Genomic DNA, 17,893 nt, shown 5'->3' with positions numbered 1-17,893 from the left:
AAGATGATCTGTCTTTCGGGAAAACACGAAAGCACATTCTGGTCACTAATTTTCCTGCCATGGAGTGTCCTGAGCACATGAGCGGCCAACAGCTCACCAGAGCCTCTGACGGGACAGGCTTCAGGAATGGTTCCGATGCCCCAGCAGCGGCCGGGCTCACAGCAGCACTGCATTCTGGTCATCCTGCCTGGAAGCTCCTGTGCACAGCGGCCGTTCACCAGGCCCGAGAAACATGTGCCTGTTCTCTGATCTAAACACGGGAAAAGAAAATAGAAGACACGACAGAATTACCCTGAGTCCTCACATCATTTATTGTACACGTTAGGAGATGCTAAGTTAAGGGGATTATTTTACTTAATTTCTATTACAGCTCATTCTTTCCATTTCTATCACATTTATTCATGCTTTTGTCTATTTACTCACTGAGCACCCATGCCACGCCATACCCCAGGTATACAAAAAAGAGAGGCATGAAGCAGCTATAAGCCCACACGCAGGAAGAAGCCACACCCAGACAGACGCAGAGCTCAAATGAGGGAAAGCGACAAACCCATCTCAGCCTGGACCTGTCAATCAGTCACCTAGCAGACCTGCAGATGTATACTGTTGTTCACTACAGAAATTTTATGGTTATTTATTACACAGCAATTCAAAACTGTCACAGGTACTATTTTAGAAAGACTGATCAGAACAGCTCCTTTGAGGCAGTGACATCTGAGCAGACTTTAATAAGGGGAGAGCATGAGCCACACAAGTAACCTGAAAGAAGAGAAGTTCAAAGAGAAAGAAGAAGATGTGTTTCACATGCGTGAAAAACGAGGAGTCAGTGTGACTGGACAAGAGAAGGCAGGAGGGAGGTGGAAGATTCTGAGCTCAGAGGCATACAGAGGGCAAGGGCACATACAGCCCCCAAAATCACGAGGGAAGTACTTTCTGATTTTATCTGGCGCGCCAAAAAGAGCCAGTCCAGTTTCACTGCATATTATTTAACTTTACAAGATGCTTCCAAGAAGGTCTGTCCGTGACCACAAGAAGAAACACATACCACAACCATCAGGAGCTACATGTCACTGATGCAGATGAAACTATTAACTATAAATAATGCCATTAATAAGGAAAGCCAAATTTTTTTACACCAGATACTAAGTTTTAAAATAAATATATTATTTCCTTGAATGATCCAAAGCTTACCTCAGGTTACTTCCATGCTATTGTTAAAAAAAAAAAAAATTGGCTTTAGTTCGGTATTATTCCATGTAAGAATCAGAATCCCTATCAGTCCCCAAAAGAAACCCAGTATGTCCAAGAGAAAGTACATAATTCGACTCATGCAGGCTTACTTAAAGGCACTGCAGACACTTGAAAAACATCACAATTTTTAAAAAAATTTATTTATTTTCAGTTTAGTTCAGTTCAGTCGCTCAGTCGTGTCCGACTCTTTGCGACCCCATGAATCGTGGCACGCCAGGCCTCCCTGTCCATCACCAACTCCCGGAGTTCACTCAGACTCACGTCCATCGAGTCAGTGATGCCATCCAGCCATCTCATCCTCTGTCGTCCCCTTCTCCTCCTGCCCCCAATCCCTCCCAGCATCAGAGTCTTTTCCAATGAGTCAACTCTTTGCATGAGGCAGCCAAAGTATTGGAGTTTCAGCTTTAGCATCATTCCTTTCAAAGAAATCCCAAGGCTGATCTCCTTCAGAATGGACTGGTTGGCTCTCCTTGCAGTCCTATTTATTTTAATTGGAGGCTAATTACTTTACAATATTGTAGTGGTTTTGCCATACATTGACATGAATCAGCCATGGGTGTACATCTGTTCCCCATCCTGAACCCCCCTCCCACCTCCCTCTCCATCCCATCTCTCAGGGTCATCCCATTGCACCAGCCCTGAGCACCCTGTCTCATGCATCGAACCTGGACTGGTGATCTATTTCACATATGATAATATACATGTTTCAATGCTATTCTCTCAAGTCATCCCACCCTCGCCTTCTCCCCCAGAGTCCAAAGGACTGTTCTATACATCTGTGTCTCTTTTGCTGTCTCACATATAGGGTCATCATTACCATCTTTCTAAATTTCATATGTATGTGTTAGTATCCTGTATTGTTATTTTTCTTTCTGACTTACTTCACTGTGTATAACAGGCTCCAGTCTCATCCACCTCATTAGAACTGATTCAAATATTCCATTGTGTATACATACCACAGCTTTCTTATCCATTCGTCTGCCAATGGACATCTAGGTTGCTTCCATGTCCTGGCTATGATAAACAGTGCTGTGATGAACATTGGGGTACATGTGTCTCTTTCAATTCTGGTTCCCTTGGTGTGTACGCCCAGCAGTGGGATTGCTGGGCACCAGTTGGGTGTGGACAGGCTGTCTGTCATTGGGAATAATTTCACAGGTAGATTTCGACTCCCAAGAATGATTCAGGAAAATCTCTTTTAGAATATTCATTTCAGAAACCTAAAGTATTATATTCTTAAATTTACTTGATTTACTCCTCACGAATAGGATGAGAATTAAGATAGGGAACTTCTAAACTCTTCACAGTAACCACCGTCACAAAATACATTCAGTGCTACACAGTATGCTGAACGTACTTGTCTCTTCGAGGATCTCTGAGGAGGAGGTTGAACCATAAGATTTGGAAAGAAAAAGAAGAGAGTCATGGCCTTGAGTCAGGATACCTAGGTTTACAGTAAAAAATTCTTAATTGTTTTATTCTATAACCATATCTATCTACCTACTTCTTATTCATGAAATAGGGTTAATGGAAGGATTAAACAAAACAATACATGCTCTGTTTCCAGTAGAACAATGTATTAGATACCCTGAGTATCCCTCCCAATGGAAACATTCTTGATAAAATATGAAAAACTACTTTAAAAAATCATCTCACTGACATGAAAAAGGGGAAAAACTGTGTCTCGAAGTGAAATGAAGAATCTTTGGAGGTTAAGTGCACACCTAGGTTTCAGCTTTTTGGCTTCTATAAACTCTGGAGACTCTGGTTTTCAACTCTTGATAGTTTTACAGGGGCTAGAACCTAAGAGATAAAAGCCCAGATTTATCTCTCTAATACAAAATGAACCAGGACACTCCCTCATAAAGAAGGGGTCCCACGCAGCTATATCCTTGTTATATGGCTAATGCAGAGAAGAGCAGCTAAGAGACTTGCCTGTTTCTACCTTCATGCTGCATGGAGGAAAAAAAAAAAAAAGACTCTTCCTAAGAATGTGAAACCACAAGCTCTTTCTCACATAGACGACTTCGTTGTCAAAATATTAGGTTTGTGTTCTGAAAATTTCAAAGGAGGAATATTACATAAAGAGGTCTCCAGGTAGGGATATTCAAAGTACCTCACAAAAACCAACACAACTGAGGACTTAATACTGACATAGGTCTCAAAGAATTTCCACATATAAAGTTTCAGGAAAAAAGGAGTAGCTAACAGAAAAGTAACTGAAGAAGTAGGTAAATCAATAACACATAGAGAAACAAGGCTCAACGAACAAAGGTTAGCTGAATAAATAACAGATACTGGAATGGCCAGATCAACTGGAGGAAAGATGTAAGCATTTGAATGCAGAGTTCCAGAGAATAGCAAGGATAAGAAAGCCTTCTTCAGCGATCAATCAATGCAAAGAAATAGACGAAAAGAACACAATGGGAAAGACTAGAGATCTCTTCAAGAAATTAGAGATACCAAGGGAACATTTCATGCAAAGGGGGGCACAATAAAGAACAGAAATGGTATGGACCTAACAGAAGCAGAAGATAAGAAGAGGTGGCAAGAATACACAGAAGAACTGTACAAAAAAGATCTTCATGACCCAGATAATCATGATGCTGTAATCTCTAATCTAGAGCCAGACATCCTGGAATGTGAAGTCAAGTGGGCCTTAGAAAGCATCACTACGAACAAAGCTAGTGGAGGTGATGGAATTCCAGTTGAGCTGTTTCAAATCCTGAAAGATGATGCTGTGAAAGTGCTGCACTCAATATGCCAGCAAATTTGGAAAACTCAGCAGTGGCCACAGGACTGGAAAAGGCCAGTTTTCATTCCAATCCCAAAGAAAGGCAATGCCAAAGAATGCTCAAACTACTGCACAAGTGCACTCATCTCACATGCTAGTAAAGTAATGCTCAAAATTCTCCAAGCCAGGCTTCAGCAATACGTGAACTGTGAACTTCTAGATGTTCAAGCTGGTTTTAGAAAAGGCAGAGGAACCAGAGATCAAATTGCCAACATCTTCTGGATCATGGAAAAAGCAAGAGAGTTCCAGAAAAACATGTATTTCTGCTTTCTTGACTATGCCAAAGCCTTTGACTGTGTGGATCACAATAAACTGTGGAAAATTCTGAGAGCGATGAACACCTGACCTGCCTCTTGAGAAACCTGTATGCAGGTCAGGAAGCAACAGTTAGAACTGGACATGGGACAACAGACTGGTTCCAAATAGGAAAAGGAGTCCATCAAGACTGTATATTGTCACCCTGCTTATTTAACTTATATGCAGAGTACATCATGAGAAACACTGGGCTGGAAGAGACACAAGCTGGAATCAAGATTGCCGGGAGAAATATCAATCACCTCAGATATGCAGATGACACCACACTTATGGCAGAAAGTGAAGAGGAGCTAAAAAGCCTCTTGATGAAAGTGAAAGAGGAGAGTGAAAAAGTTGGCTTAAAAGTCAACATTCAGAAAACGAAGATCATGGCATCCGGTACCATCACTTCATGGCAAATAGACGGGGAAACAGTGGAAACGGTGTCAGACTTCATTTTTTTGGGCTCCAAAATCACTGCAGATGGTGATTGCAGCCATGAAATTAAAAGACGCTTACTCCTTGGAAGAAAAGTTATGACCAACCTAGATAGCATATTCAAAAGCAGAGATATTACTTTGCCGACTAAGGTCCTTCTAGTCAAGGCTATGGTTTTTCCTGTGGTCATATATGGATGTGAGAGTTGGAACTGTGAAGAAGGCTGAGTGCCGAAGAATTGATGCTTTTGAACTATGGTGTTGGAGAAGACTCTTGAGAGTCCCTTGGACTGCAAGGAGATCCAACCAATCCATTCTGAAGGAGATCAACCCTGGGATTTCTTTGGAAGGAATGATGCTAAAGCTGAAACTCCAGTCCTTTGGCCACTTCATGCGAAGAGTTGACTCATTGGAAAAGACTCTGATGCTGGGAGGGATTGGTGGCAGGAGGAGAAGGGGATGACCGAGGATGAGATGGCTGGATGGCATCACGGACTCGATGGACGTGAGTCTGAGTGAACTCCGGGAGTTGGTGATGGACAGGGAGTCCTGGCATGCTGCGATTCATGGGGTCGCAAAGAGTCTGACATGACTGAGTGACTGAACTGAAGTGAATGATAATTTATTATATATTAATAACTAAATAACCTTTAATCCATTTAATAAGCAATTAAAAAAGTAAAAATGTGAACAGAGAAAACAAGTCCACAAACAATGAAAGAACAGACTTAAAAACATTCAATGAAATGTCTATAAATAAAACAATCATAACTGAAATAAAACACTTAGTGACTATATTAAGCGGTGTACTGCACATAGCACAGTTAATGGACATGAGTTTGAGTAAGCTCCAGGAGTTAGTGATGGACAGGGAAGCCTGGTGTGCTGTGGTCCATGGGGTCGCAAAGAGTTGGACACGACTGAGCAACTGAAGTAACTAACTAACTCACTACACACAGATGAAGAGAGAATTCCTGAGCTGGAAAAAATAGCTGAATATATCATGTAGTGTAGTTCAGAGTCAAAGAGATGGAAAATCTTGGAAAGAGGTTAAGAACTATGGGGGCGAGTGTGAAAAGGTAATTTACATCTAATAAGACTAATAAGAGTATTAGAAGGTGTCAAAAGCAGACAGTAGGGGGAGAGGCCATAGTGAACAGATACTAGTTTACAATTTTCTAATGATGTTGCAAGATAAGTTCAGATCTAGGTAGTCCAATAAATCCAAAATGCTGCTGCTAAGTCACTTCAGTCATGTCTGACTCTGTGCGACCCCATAGACGGCAGCCCACCAGGCTCCCCCGTCCCTGGGATTCTCTAGGCAAGAACACTGGAGTGGGTTGCCATTTCCTTCTCCAAGGCAGGAAAGTGAAAAATGAAAGTGAAGTCGTTCAGTCGTGTCCAGCTCTTTGCGATCCCATGGACTGCAGCCTACCAGGCTCCACCGCCATGGGATTTTCCAGGCAAGAGTACTGGAGTGGGGTGCCATTGCCTTTTCTGAAATCCAAAGTGGGAAAACTAAAAAGAAATCCAGAGTTCACACCACATCACTCTGAAACTGCAGAACAACAAAGAAAAGGTGAAAGTCTTAAAAATAGCTAGAAAAAATATATAGATTACAGTGGATGCTAGAACACAACAGAATATTATCTTCTGTATGCTGTGATAAAAATAACTGTCAACCTAAAATTCTGTACCCCAAGAAACCATCTTCCAGAGGGAAATAAATTAAGGCCATTTTCAGGAAACATAAGCTGAATTTTCTACAAAAAGTTTCTTGCCAAAGTAAATTTTAGAAGAGGTGTTTTAGGCAAAAGGGAAAACAATTCCAGTGGAAGGTTTGAAATATATGAATAAATAAAGAGGGAAAACACTGTTAAGATACATACACAAGTAATAAAATATCAAACAATAATAATAATAATGATTAATCTGTTGCAAATGGGGAGTGGAAATTGGTTGGACTTTTTTACCTTGGAAGGGGGAGATCAAAGTGTAACCATTCTAATATTCTTTTACTGTTTATATGTGGGTAAAAATACAGACAATTTTAGGCTTTAAGTTATTATATATGTATCCTCAAAGAGCCGGGATAATCACTAAAACCAGAGAAATAAAGTATGTCTTTCTAAACAACAGATGAAAAAGAATGAGCTGTGGAAGAATGGAGAGAGGGACTGAAAGGACAAAAGCCAAAATAAATCTAAAAAAAGAAAGTGAGAGACAGAAAATAACAAAAAAGAGAAGGTACAGGGAAAGCACAATAAACGAGAAGCAAAAAAATAATAATAACAGAAATAAAACAAATGCATGTTACTGTAATAAACACAAATGAATTTACATATCAATGTAAAAGATAAAGATTTTGAGACCATGTCCCCCCAAATTTAGAGTTAGGCTGTTTAAAGAAACATATTTAAAACAAAAGGAAGCAGAACGGTTGAGAGAAAAAATATCCAAATAGCATATATTTAAATCTTCCTCTCCACAAAATGCGATGCAAAAAGACATTAGATAAAACATATCAAGAGAAAATATTTAGAAACATAGCAAGAGGAAAAGAAAGAAAACTTTAGAGAGTCAATACATATCAAAAAAGGTTCAATTCACTATGAATTAACACTTCTAGACAGTCATTATGCTATAACATAGCATCAAAACATTAAAGCAAAAACTTAAAAGGCCACATGGAGAAACTGAGAAATCTACTACCAAGGTGGAACACTTATACAACTCTGTAAGTAACTGATGGACACAGTACATAAAATCTAGTAGTTCTAGGAAAAATTTGAACAGAACAGTTAACAAGTTTGATCTAACGGATATAGCTATCCAATGAGAAAATACAAAACTCAAGCCCACATAGAAGATTTTCAAATCAGGGGAACCCCTGACACTTCTAAACCACTCATGTGTCAAATACACCAACACACTGGAAATAATGTAATATGTTTAAAAAAAAATGAGTAGAAGCTGAACAGGAATCTGTTCTAGTCTCAGAATTTAGAAGTCTTCAATGGTATTGTGAGAGCTCCACAAATGTGTATTTACACTGAACACTGCAATGCAAATAAAAATGCCTCATAATATACAGGCACTACTAATATTCCCACTAATGGATACTGCATTTTGACTAGTAAAATAAAAATTCATTTAAAATTATTACTAGATACCCAGCATTTTGTTTCATTATGTATTTTTCTCAAAGATATTGGGTTATCATAATGTGTGGATCTGAAAACATTTTTGATGTTAAACAGGAGGTCTTCAAATTCAGTAAACATAATTAACTACTATAATTAACCATAATTAGTTAACTATAATTAACTCCCATAGTTTGAAAACCTTTCACCAGTCCAATAAGATATGCTGGAAGAAACCATGTCACTATTGAAAGGACTGAGGGACAGAAAGAGAGGACTGGCAAGTAAATCATAACTAATTTTCATAAATTCTACAATTAGTCTCTTTAAGGAGATCAAATCAGTCAACCCTAAAGGAAATCAACCCTAACAGTCATTGGAAGGATGATGCTGAATTTGAAGCACAACACTTTGGCCACGTGATGCGAAGAACTGACTCGCTGGAAAAGACCCTGATGCTGGGAAAGATGGAGGGCAAGAGGAGAAGGGGGGCGATAGAGGATGAGATGGTCGGACAGCATCACTGACTCAATGGGCGAGAGTTTGAGATGGTGAAGGACAGGGAAGCCTTGCATGCTGCAGTTCATGGGGTCACAAAGCTGGACATGACTTAACAACTGAACAACAGTAATAACATCGGAGACGTAAACAATCTACTTTCAATCCTTTGCAACAAAAACATGAAAATGAGATACAGACGCAGTGTAGTGTGATATCTCATAGTTAAGATCTCTCCAAAAATACATTACAAAAGGAAAACAGTGCCTGAGAGCTGGGTTATTTCGTTTGTATCTCTGAACTGCATGGTCCTTAGAAAGTACTGTGTTGAAAATGTGCCATATGGAAGAATAAAAAGTAACATCCCATACAACTAAGAGTTGTCAAGACATGCCATCCCTTGAAATATGGAATTATTAGGGGCAAAGAAAGATGAAGTCTGTTTATAATACCATTAGAACAAATTATTCTCGTGCTTGGTATGTGTTTAACTGCAGAACTGATATGTCATAAGTAATGTGTGTGTTTAACTGCAGAACTGATATGTCGTAAGTAATGAAAACATGTCTACTCCTCTAATAATCTCCTATCACCCTCGCTATACTCCCAGAAGAAGGTTTATATCAAGCCTTATTTAAAGCCACACTGAGAAAGAGGAAGTAATCCATCTTCTCTGATTAAAATATAAATCTACCTTGAAACAAAATAATGGTACTCTTATCAGAGTTTGTTTCACAGCTTGACATTTAGTCTAAACTTGATTTAAAAGAACTAACAGTTAATTATACAGCGTGATGAAAACTTGGTAAAAGATGGGGAAGGTTGTACCTTGAAAAAATACATCTCCTGTTGAATGGGCTTTGCTCATTAAAAATGAAGGGGTCAACCAGAAAGCCACGATGAGGTGAGCTCAAGTCAGAAGACTAGTGATAGTTATGTGTTCAACAGATAAAAATCATGGCCTCAGACTTCATCCCCTGATTGTGCAGGCCTGCACTTGCTTCTCTGAGGGTCTGGCATCAACCTGAGTTCCATTTGACTAATTCTGCAGATTCTTGCTATTTCTAAAATACCTGCAGGTTGCATTCGTGTCTCCATCATACATGACTAACTAGAACTAGGAAGAATGAATGAGAAAGAACCACTGTGGCTCCTTGGTCTACTTCTTCCGTGAAAGCAGTGGAATTTTTCTTCCTCATTACCTAACTTTCTCTTTCAAGGACATTCTTTCTTAATTAAAACTACGCCCCCTGACTCACCCGTCATTTTTGTATTATTTTTCTGATTAAAACTAAGATGCTATATAGTGTATGGTTTCATCCCTGTCTCGTCTACCCCTTTTCAGTTCATTTCCATTGCTCAGTCGTGTCAGACTCTGCAACCCCATGGACTGCAGCACACCAGGCCTCCCTGTCCATCACCAACTCCCAGAGTTTACTCAAACACATGTCCATTAAGTCAGTGATGCCTTCCAACCATCTCATTCTCTGTCAACCCCTTCTCCTCCCACCTTCAATCTTTCCCAGCATCAGGGTCTTTTCAAATGAGTCAGTTCTTTGCATAAAGTAGTCAAAGTATTGGAGTTTCAGCTTTAACATCAGTCCTTCCAGTGAATATTCAGGACTGATTTCCTTTAGGATGGACTAGTTGGATCTCCTTGATGTCCAGAGGAATCTCAAGAGTCTTCTCCAACACCACAGTTCAAAAGCATTTATTCTTCGGCACTCAGCTTTCTTTATAGAGTCCAACTCTCACATCCATACATGACTACTGGAAAAACCAAAGCCTTGACTAGATGGACCTTTGTTGGCAAAGTAATGTCTCTGCTTTTTAATAAGCTGTCTAAGTTGGTCATAGCTTTTCTTCCAAAGAGCAAGCGTCTTTTAATTTCATGACTGCAGTCACCATCTGCAGTGATGTTGGAGCCAGAAAAAAATAAAGTTCTCAATGTTTGCACTGTTTCTCCGTCTATTTCCCATGAAGTGATGGGACCAGAGGCCATGATCTTAGTTTTCTGAATGTTGAGCTTTAAGCCAACTTTTTCACTCTCCTCGTTCACTTTCATCAAGAGGCTCTTTAGTTCTTCTTCGCTTTCTGCCATAAGGGAGGCGTCATCTGCATATCTGAGAGTACTGATATTTCAAGTACTATTGCCTGGAAAATCCCATGGACAGAGGAGCCTGGTAGGCTACAGTCCATGGGGTCACCAAGAGTCAGACATGACTGAGCGACTTAACTTACTAACTTAGTTAATCTTGATTCCAGCTTGTGCTTCATCCAGTCCAGCATTTCTCATGATGTATTGTGCAAAGAAGTTAAATAAGTAGGGTGACAATAAACAGCCTTGATGTATTCCTTTCCTGATTTGGAACCTGTTGTCCAGTTCTAACCGTTGCTTTCTGACCTGCATACAGATTTCTCAGGAGGCAGGTCAAGTTGTCTGGTATTTCCATCTCTTGAAGAATTTTCCACAGTTTGTGGTGATCCACACAGTCAAAGGCTAGGGCATAGTCAATAAAGCAGAAGTAGATATTTTTCTGGAACTCTCTTGCTTTTTCGGTGACCCAGCGGATGTTGGCAATTTGATCTCTGGTTCCTCTGCCTTTTCTAAATCCAGCTTCAACATCTGGAAGTTCACAGTTCATGTACTGTTGAAGCCTGGCTTGGAGAATTTTGAGCATTACTTTACTAGTATGAGTGCAATTGTGCGGTAGTTTGAGCATTCTTTGGCATTGCCTTTCTTTGGGATTGGAAAGAAAACTGACCTTTTCCAGTCCTGTGGTCACTGCTGAGTTTTCCAAATTTGTCTCTGCTTTCACAGCACTTTCACAGCATCATCTTTTAGGATTTGAAATAGCTCAACTGGAATTCTATCATCTCCACTAGCTTTGTTCACAGTGATGCTTCCTAAGGCCCACTTGACTTCGCATTCCAGAATGTCTGGCTCTAGGTGAGTGATCACACCATCATGATTATCTGCATTGTGAATATCTTTTTTGCACAGTTCTTCTGTGTATTCTTGTCACCTCTTCGTAATATCTTCTGCTTCTGTTAGGTGCATACCATTTCTGTCCCTTATTGTCCCATCTTTGCATGAAAAGTTCCCTTGGTATCGCTAGTCTTTCCCATTCTACTGTTTTCATATATTTCTTTGCATTGATCACTGAGGAAGGCTTCCTTATCTCTCCTTGCTATTTGGAACTCTGCATTCAAATGGGTGTATCTTTCCTTTTCTCCTTTGTCTTTCACTTCTCTTCTTTTCAGAGCTGTTTGTAAGGTCTCCTCAGACCATTTTGCCTTTTTACATTTCTTTTTCCTGGGGATGGTCTTGATCACTGCCTCCTGTACAATGTCACGAACCTGCGTCCATAGTTCTTCAGGCACTCTGTCTATTAGATCTAATCCCTTGAATCTATTTGTTACTTCCACTGTATAATCATAAGGTATTTGATTTAGGTCATACCTGAATGGTCTAGTGGTTTTCCCTGCTTTCTTCAATTTCAGTCTGAATTTGACAATAAGGAGTTCATGATCTGAGCCACAGTCAGCTCCCAGTCTTGTTTTTGCTGACTGTATAGAGCTTCTCCATCTTTGGCTGCAAAGAATATAATCAATCAGATTTCGGTGTTGACCATCTGGTGATGTCCATGTGTGGGAGTCTTCTCTTGTATTGTTGGAAGAGGGTGTTTCTATGACTAGTGCATCCTCTTGGCAAAACTCTCTCTGCATTTGCCCTTCTGTATTCCAAGGCCAAATTTGCCCGTTACTCCAAGTAATTAATTCTTGACTTCCTTCTTTTGCATTCCAGTCCCCTATAATGGAAAGGACATCTTTTTGGGGTGTTAGTTCTAGAAGGTCTTGTAGGTCTTCATAGAACCGTTCAACTTCAGCTTCTTCAGCATTATTGGTCGGGCATAGACTTGGATTACTGTGATATTAGTTAAACCTATTTAGGAGTTTGGGGTTATCCTTCAAGCATTTGCAAATGCATGTAATCAACGTCCATCATCACACAGAGTGCTGCACAGGGACAGCATATCCTGACCACAGGATATGTGATCCTGTGCTGCTCACGGTTCTTCATGGGCTCTCACTGTCCAGGATCAACCTGAAACTTCTTAGAAAGGCAGTTAAGAGCCTCAGCAATAGAATCTTCATCTTAACCCATCTTCAACCACTTTCTTACTTAGCTCTCCTCCCCAAGCGACCCTTCCCACTGCCTCCCACGTCTACTCACTTTCAGCATCTGCAGTGCTGCTCAGGCCTTTCTCTTTGCTCAGCACAGTCCAATTGCTCAGCTCCCGCCCATTTTTCAAGGTCTGTATCTTATCAGTGCTCACTTTCAAGAGAATTTTAACTATGACAATCAGGGCTTTCTTTTGGATTTACAGCATTTATTGGCTAAGGAATTATTTAGCAATTAATTACCCACTGCCTCCAACTTTCTCTTACGTTTTTATTTTTCACATTATGTTTTCTTGAGAATACTCCATGGCAATATTGCACACTGAAACTTCTGTAAAGCTCAAGCAAACACACTAGGATACTGTGGCAACATGACATTACCTTGCTGCTACTGCTGCTAAGTCGCTTCAGTCGTGTCCGACTGTGCGACCCCATAGACGGGGGCCCCCTGTCTCTGGGATTCTCCAGGCAAGAACACTGGAGTGGGTTACCATTTCCTTCTCCAATGCATGAAAGTGAAAAGTGAAAGTGAAGTCGCTCAGTCGTGCCCGACTCTTAGTGACCCCATGGACTGCAGCCCACCAGGCTCCTCCGTCCATGGGATTTTCCAGGCAAGAGTGCTGGAGTGGGGTGCCACTGCCTTAAGGACTTTTAAATGCTTACTCTCCATTTTCTGAACTTTGCTTGTTGCTGACTGGCACTTCTGAGTTACCCATGTAGGGTCCCTGCTAGTTCTGTGTGCACAGCGACAGCTGGCATGTTAACTTGGATACAGAATCTGTTCACTGCTGCCTGTCAATCGGGCTTCCCTGGTGGCTCCGATGCTAAAGAATCTGCCTGCAATGCAGGAGACACAGGAGATGTGGGTTAGATTGCTGGGTTGGGAAGATCGCCTGGAGAAGGGAATGGCACTCCAGTATTCTCGCCTGGAGAATTCCACAGACAGAGGAGCCTGGTAGGCGCCATGGGGTTGAAAAGAGTTGCAAAGAGCCTGTCAATCATCACTGACTCATTGCTGACTGCCAGTCACTCTTGCCTCCACTGCAACATGGAAATGAAGTATTAATAATGTCATGAACATTAAAATGATATAAAATGATATAAGGGTAACTAAGTTGTGCTATGAAAAATGCTTCATTATCTTCTTCCATCACATTTTAACATTATAATTAATTTCTTAATTTCATTGAATAATAAAGAAATAACATGAAATTTTCAAAAAAAGAAAAAAATTAGGTATGGGTCTACTTTTTTTAGAAATGACATCTCTTAGTAATCTTTGTTAAAAAAGAGGGCTGTTTCCTGGACATTTTGAAAAACTTGGTGGAAAACATAAAATAAAAACAAATTAAGATTTCATTTTTATACTCAGCATAAAAGGAAATGAGAAAACTATCCCATTTTATAATTTAAATGACCATTAAACTGTCCTGCCATACGAAGGTATTTCTTATACATAAGAGAAAAAGGAAGCTTACTGTTGCCTTATAATGTTGTAAATATTCAGGGTGTTTTGACTAACTAAGGAATCGAGGCAGCATTCAGTATGTGCCACACTTAGAATAACGCTGCAGATAACATGTAGTTTTCTGCTCAAGAAAAAAATTTTGAGAGCATCCAGCTCATTATTGTTAGCATATATATGGTTACAAAACCAATAGCATGGAAATACTTATGACATATATAATTCAATCATAAATAAATTCCATCTAACAAAATACAGACTCAGATTCAAAAAAACTCAAAATCAAAGATCTCTTACCTATTAAAATTCTAGGCTTATTTTTTTCTTATGTGGAAAACATATACTTATTCCAAATGAAACATAGTTAAATTCAAATTTAAATTTTTCAGCTGCTTACTTAATTTTAGCATTGGTTTTGCAATTTTGGAATGTCATTCTCCCCTCCTTAGGGGCTTTCCTCTGTTTCTGGGTCAGGATATTGATACTGAAATGAGTGGAGACTCCTGGCTAGCATGGGACTCACGTGCCACAGCTCCTGGAGCTCAAGCAAGCTCTCTCACATTCTGAGCATTGGAGACCATAGCTCAGTGCCACCACATCACCTCCAGCAGTCAAAGGATGCAAAGCAGCTATCAATTAATATTAATGAAATTCTTATGTTCAATCCCATCTCATACATTCATTCGCTGGTTTGCCTCTTCATTCAGAAAAAGATTTACCGAGCCCAAACGTCTATGGAAAGGACTGCATCAGGTACCGAGGACAGAAAGCTGCATAAGGCAGACCCTAATGGTACTTACAGTCTGGCCAATGAGTAAAGCAAAAATACTTGTGACACTGTGATAAACCCAGAAATGAAAGAAAGTAAAAAATATTATGAGAAGGGCTGACTGACTTTGTCCAAGATGTAAATGTGGGTTAAGCAGGGATGGCAGTAAAAACAGTGATGTCTAAGTGGGGATTTAAAGGATGAGTTGGGTTTTAATCAGCATAGTACGGGGAAGTCAAGATGCTTCAGGCAGAGGAAATACTGTGGGCAGTGTACTTATGTACCACAATAAGAGGAATGTGTGAGGTGGTAGGTGGTTAGAGATGAGTCCTGAATACAGGCTGGGTCAGGCTCTAAAGGGCTTTGAAAGTTCAGGTAAAGGCTAGAACTTTATATAAGAAGCAAGAGATAAAGAGTTTATCATGATCTAATGGTAAACCAAATATCTGACATTGAAGAGAACAACCTCAGTAAATTGTTAGGGATTTTCATCATGATTATTCCAATATGATGAAGTTCATGACTAAAAAAAAGGACTTGGAAACTTAAGAAATAAGGGAGAAAGAAGTAACTTAGAAATGTGATCTAAAACACTAACACTTGTTATGGCAAATTCTGCCTTCTCACCAGTTGGTCTAGTTGTACACTTCATTCTCAAAGGCCTTCAGTTACTCCACATCGTCTACCAAATAAAACACACGCATCTTATTTGGCATTTTCAGAACTTCACAGTAATAACCTCCCTTATGTCTCCAGGCACATTTCTTCTGGCCATTTCAAGAATATAGGTTTCCTAAAGTCAGGGTCTATGGCAACCAGCCAAGAATGTTCATTGATGACCCCTAAACTGACAATTTCCCTATAGGGTTGAGCGCATGCCTGTTTCAAGAGGAAGACTGTGTGTGTGTGTGTGTGTGCGTGTGTGTGTGCATGTGTATGTGTGTGCACGTGCTTTTCCTATACAGTTTAAAAAAACTAAGACAAGTGTAGGTCGTTCTGCTAATTTGCAATTCTGTTAAATTATGTTAAATGAATCAGACTTAGTACGCAGTGAGCCAACTGATAACACTGACCCTAAAAACAGTTAATTTGCTCAGTTTTATAGACTTAACATCTATAATGTATTACCAAGTGTAAGACAGCACTCTGATTCATTCGTAAAGAACAAATAATCATCATTCAAATCTTTTCAAAATCAGCTGTCCATATGGTGGGAGAGAAACCACTCATGCTGGAGGCCTTAAGATCTAGGCAGAGGATCTCTGTTAACTTAGAGTATCTAAGAAGACGGTATAGAACCAGAGTAACTCAGATGCCTGGAGACCTGGATTTAAATCCTGGCTCCATGGATCAGCCCTGAAACATCATATAAGTTGTTTAACCTCTCTAAATCTCAATTTCTTCATCTACAAATCAGAATAATTATGCTTATCACACAGGGCTATTACAAGGATTACATCCTCATTCTCCTATACCTCTCCCTCCCCCTAATGATAATAAGTAGAAAGAATAAGGAATATTTTGTCACATATTTACTAGAAGGAACTGAAGGACAGAGAGGTCAGTAGCTTACCCAAGGCCCTCCCACTATGTGATAGTAAGGTGTAGATGTCCAGGGCCTCACACGTGGTATGAGCTTGATAACCGGCAGCTGTCAGTGTTAACACTGCCACCAGTGTTTCTTCTTTGACTGCTACTTCTCGACTACTGTTTATGATGACAACATAGCATTCTGAAGGCAGGATCTTCTCGCTCATCTCTTTGCTGTTGGGTGGCCAACAGCACGGTGTTTGGCATCTCAACAAGTGAACTCAAGCCTTTTTATTGGTAGCCTATGAGCTCTAGCTTACATCTTACACTCTCTGTAACCTCCATTCCATCAGTCCAGTTCATGTGTACATCATGTGGGTACACAAAGTCCCTGGTGCTTAAGGACTCACCCACCCTCCCAGTGGGGATAGGAGATGGTCACTGCCCAGACAGTCATCCTCTAGGGAACCAAGCTACTTCAGTTTTGGGGTGCTGGTTTGATTTCCCTAATTCAATTCCTGTACTACAGGAATCTTTAGTGATCTTAAAGTCTAAAGCTTATTAAAAAGTAGATGACCTACACATGACTGCAAGCACTGTTTCATCTTTCTAAATAAAAGAGAACATCCAAATATATCTGGCTTTAGTTAAAATATACTTAAAACACAAAGTTAAAGGTACTGATTTCTTTTTTGTATTAACTATCTTTACTAGAGTAAACACGTGCTAAGTAAATAAGACATTGATTATATTTATGATTCATAACAATGAAAGAACTGTTAATAACTACACTTTGTCTCCCAAAGCAGATTTTTAAAAATCTTTCTCATGCCTTTGTGTCTGTAACATTCAGCAATGTCTTGAGGAAATCTTTCTTCACTTAGAAAATGACTCTGACTACATAAAGCAAACCCAAATGGCTTCTGATACTGAAGTTTGTGACATGAGCACCTGGCTGATCAATCCCTCGATAGCGGTACCATAAACAACTCTTTCAGCCACTTTCCCAAAGGTTTTATAATTGTTGCCATCTCCATACCTGCTTGGGCTGTTCTGTCATTAGAAAGAAGCAGTGTATTGTGCCCTCAAAACCAGGAGGCTTACCGATGCACCGAGAGCCATCTGTTGAGGTTACATATCCACGTGGACAAACACAAAAGTAGCTTCCCACGGTGTTGGAACATTCGCCAGTTTCACATATCCCAGGAATGATGCTGCACTCGTCAATGTCTAATCAGGGGAAGAAGGAGAAGATGACTGAGAAAGGCCTCCATTAAATAGCTTTTAAAAGGGATCTTTAAAAAAAAAGTGTATGAGAGCACTGATGGTTGATTAGGTCGGATCGTATAACCTTGAAGATACTCTTGTTTCAGGCCCTAAAGAATTTCTCACACTATCTATGGGAACTGAGATGAAAGTAAACTCCCACGGCAGGAAAACAAGGCCAATGAAAGCAAAATTCCATATCCTCTTTTTCCTCCTCAAATGCAATTTAAATTGGAAATAAGTAAAGATGTAAATGTTTTA

The 17,893-nt window shown here is 39.9% G+C and overlaps 1 protein-coding gene across 1 annotated transcript in view; it reads right to left on the bottom strand.

Moving 5' to 3' along the window:
- Nucleotides 1-17,893, bottom strand: part of FBN2 (fibrillin 2) — a 230,978-nt gene that overhangs the window by 108,990 nt on the left and 104,095 nt on the right. Inside the window, exons 8-9 of the mRNA XM_069591633.1 lie at nt 17,471-17,596; nt 98-250 (exon numbers count right to left, since the gene is read on the bottom strand). Coding sequence (XP_069447734.1) covers nt 98-250; nt 17,471-17,596 — 279 coding nt within the window. The remainder of the gene's footprint in view (nt 1-97; nt 251-17,470; nt 17,597-17,893) is intronic.

The sequence above is a fragment of the Ovis canadensis genome, chromosome 5, assembly GCF_042477335.2.
Source record: "Ovis canadensis isolate MfBH-ARS-UI-01 breed Bighorn chromosome 5, ARS-UI_OviCan_v2, whole genome shotgun sequence".
Lineage (NCBI taxonomy): Eukaryota > Metazoa > Chordata > Mammalia > Artiodactyla > Bovidae > Ovis > Ovis canadensis.
The sequence above is the reverse complement of the archived record's forward strand: the minus strand, read 5'-3'. Positions and strand labels throughout refer to the sequence as shown.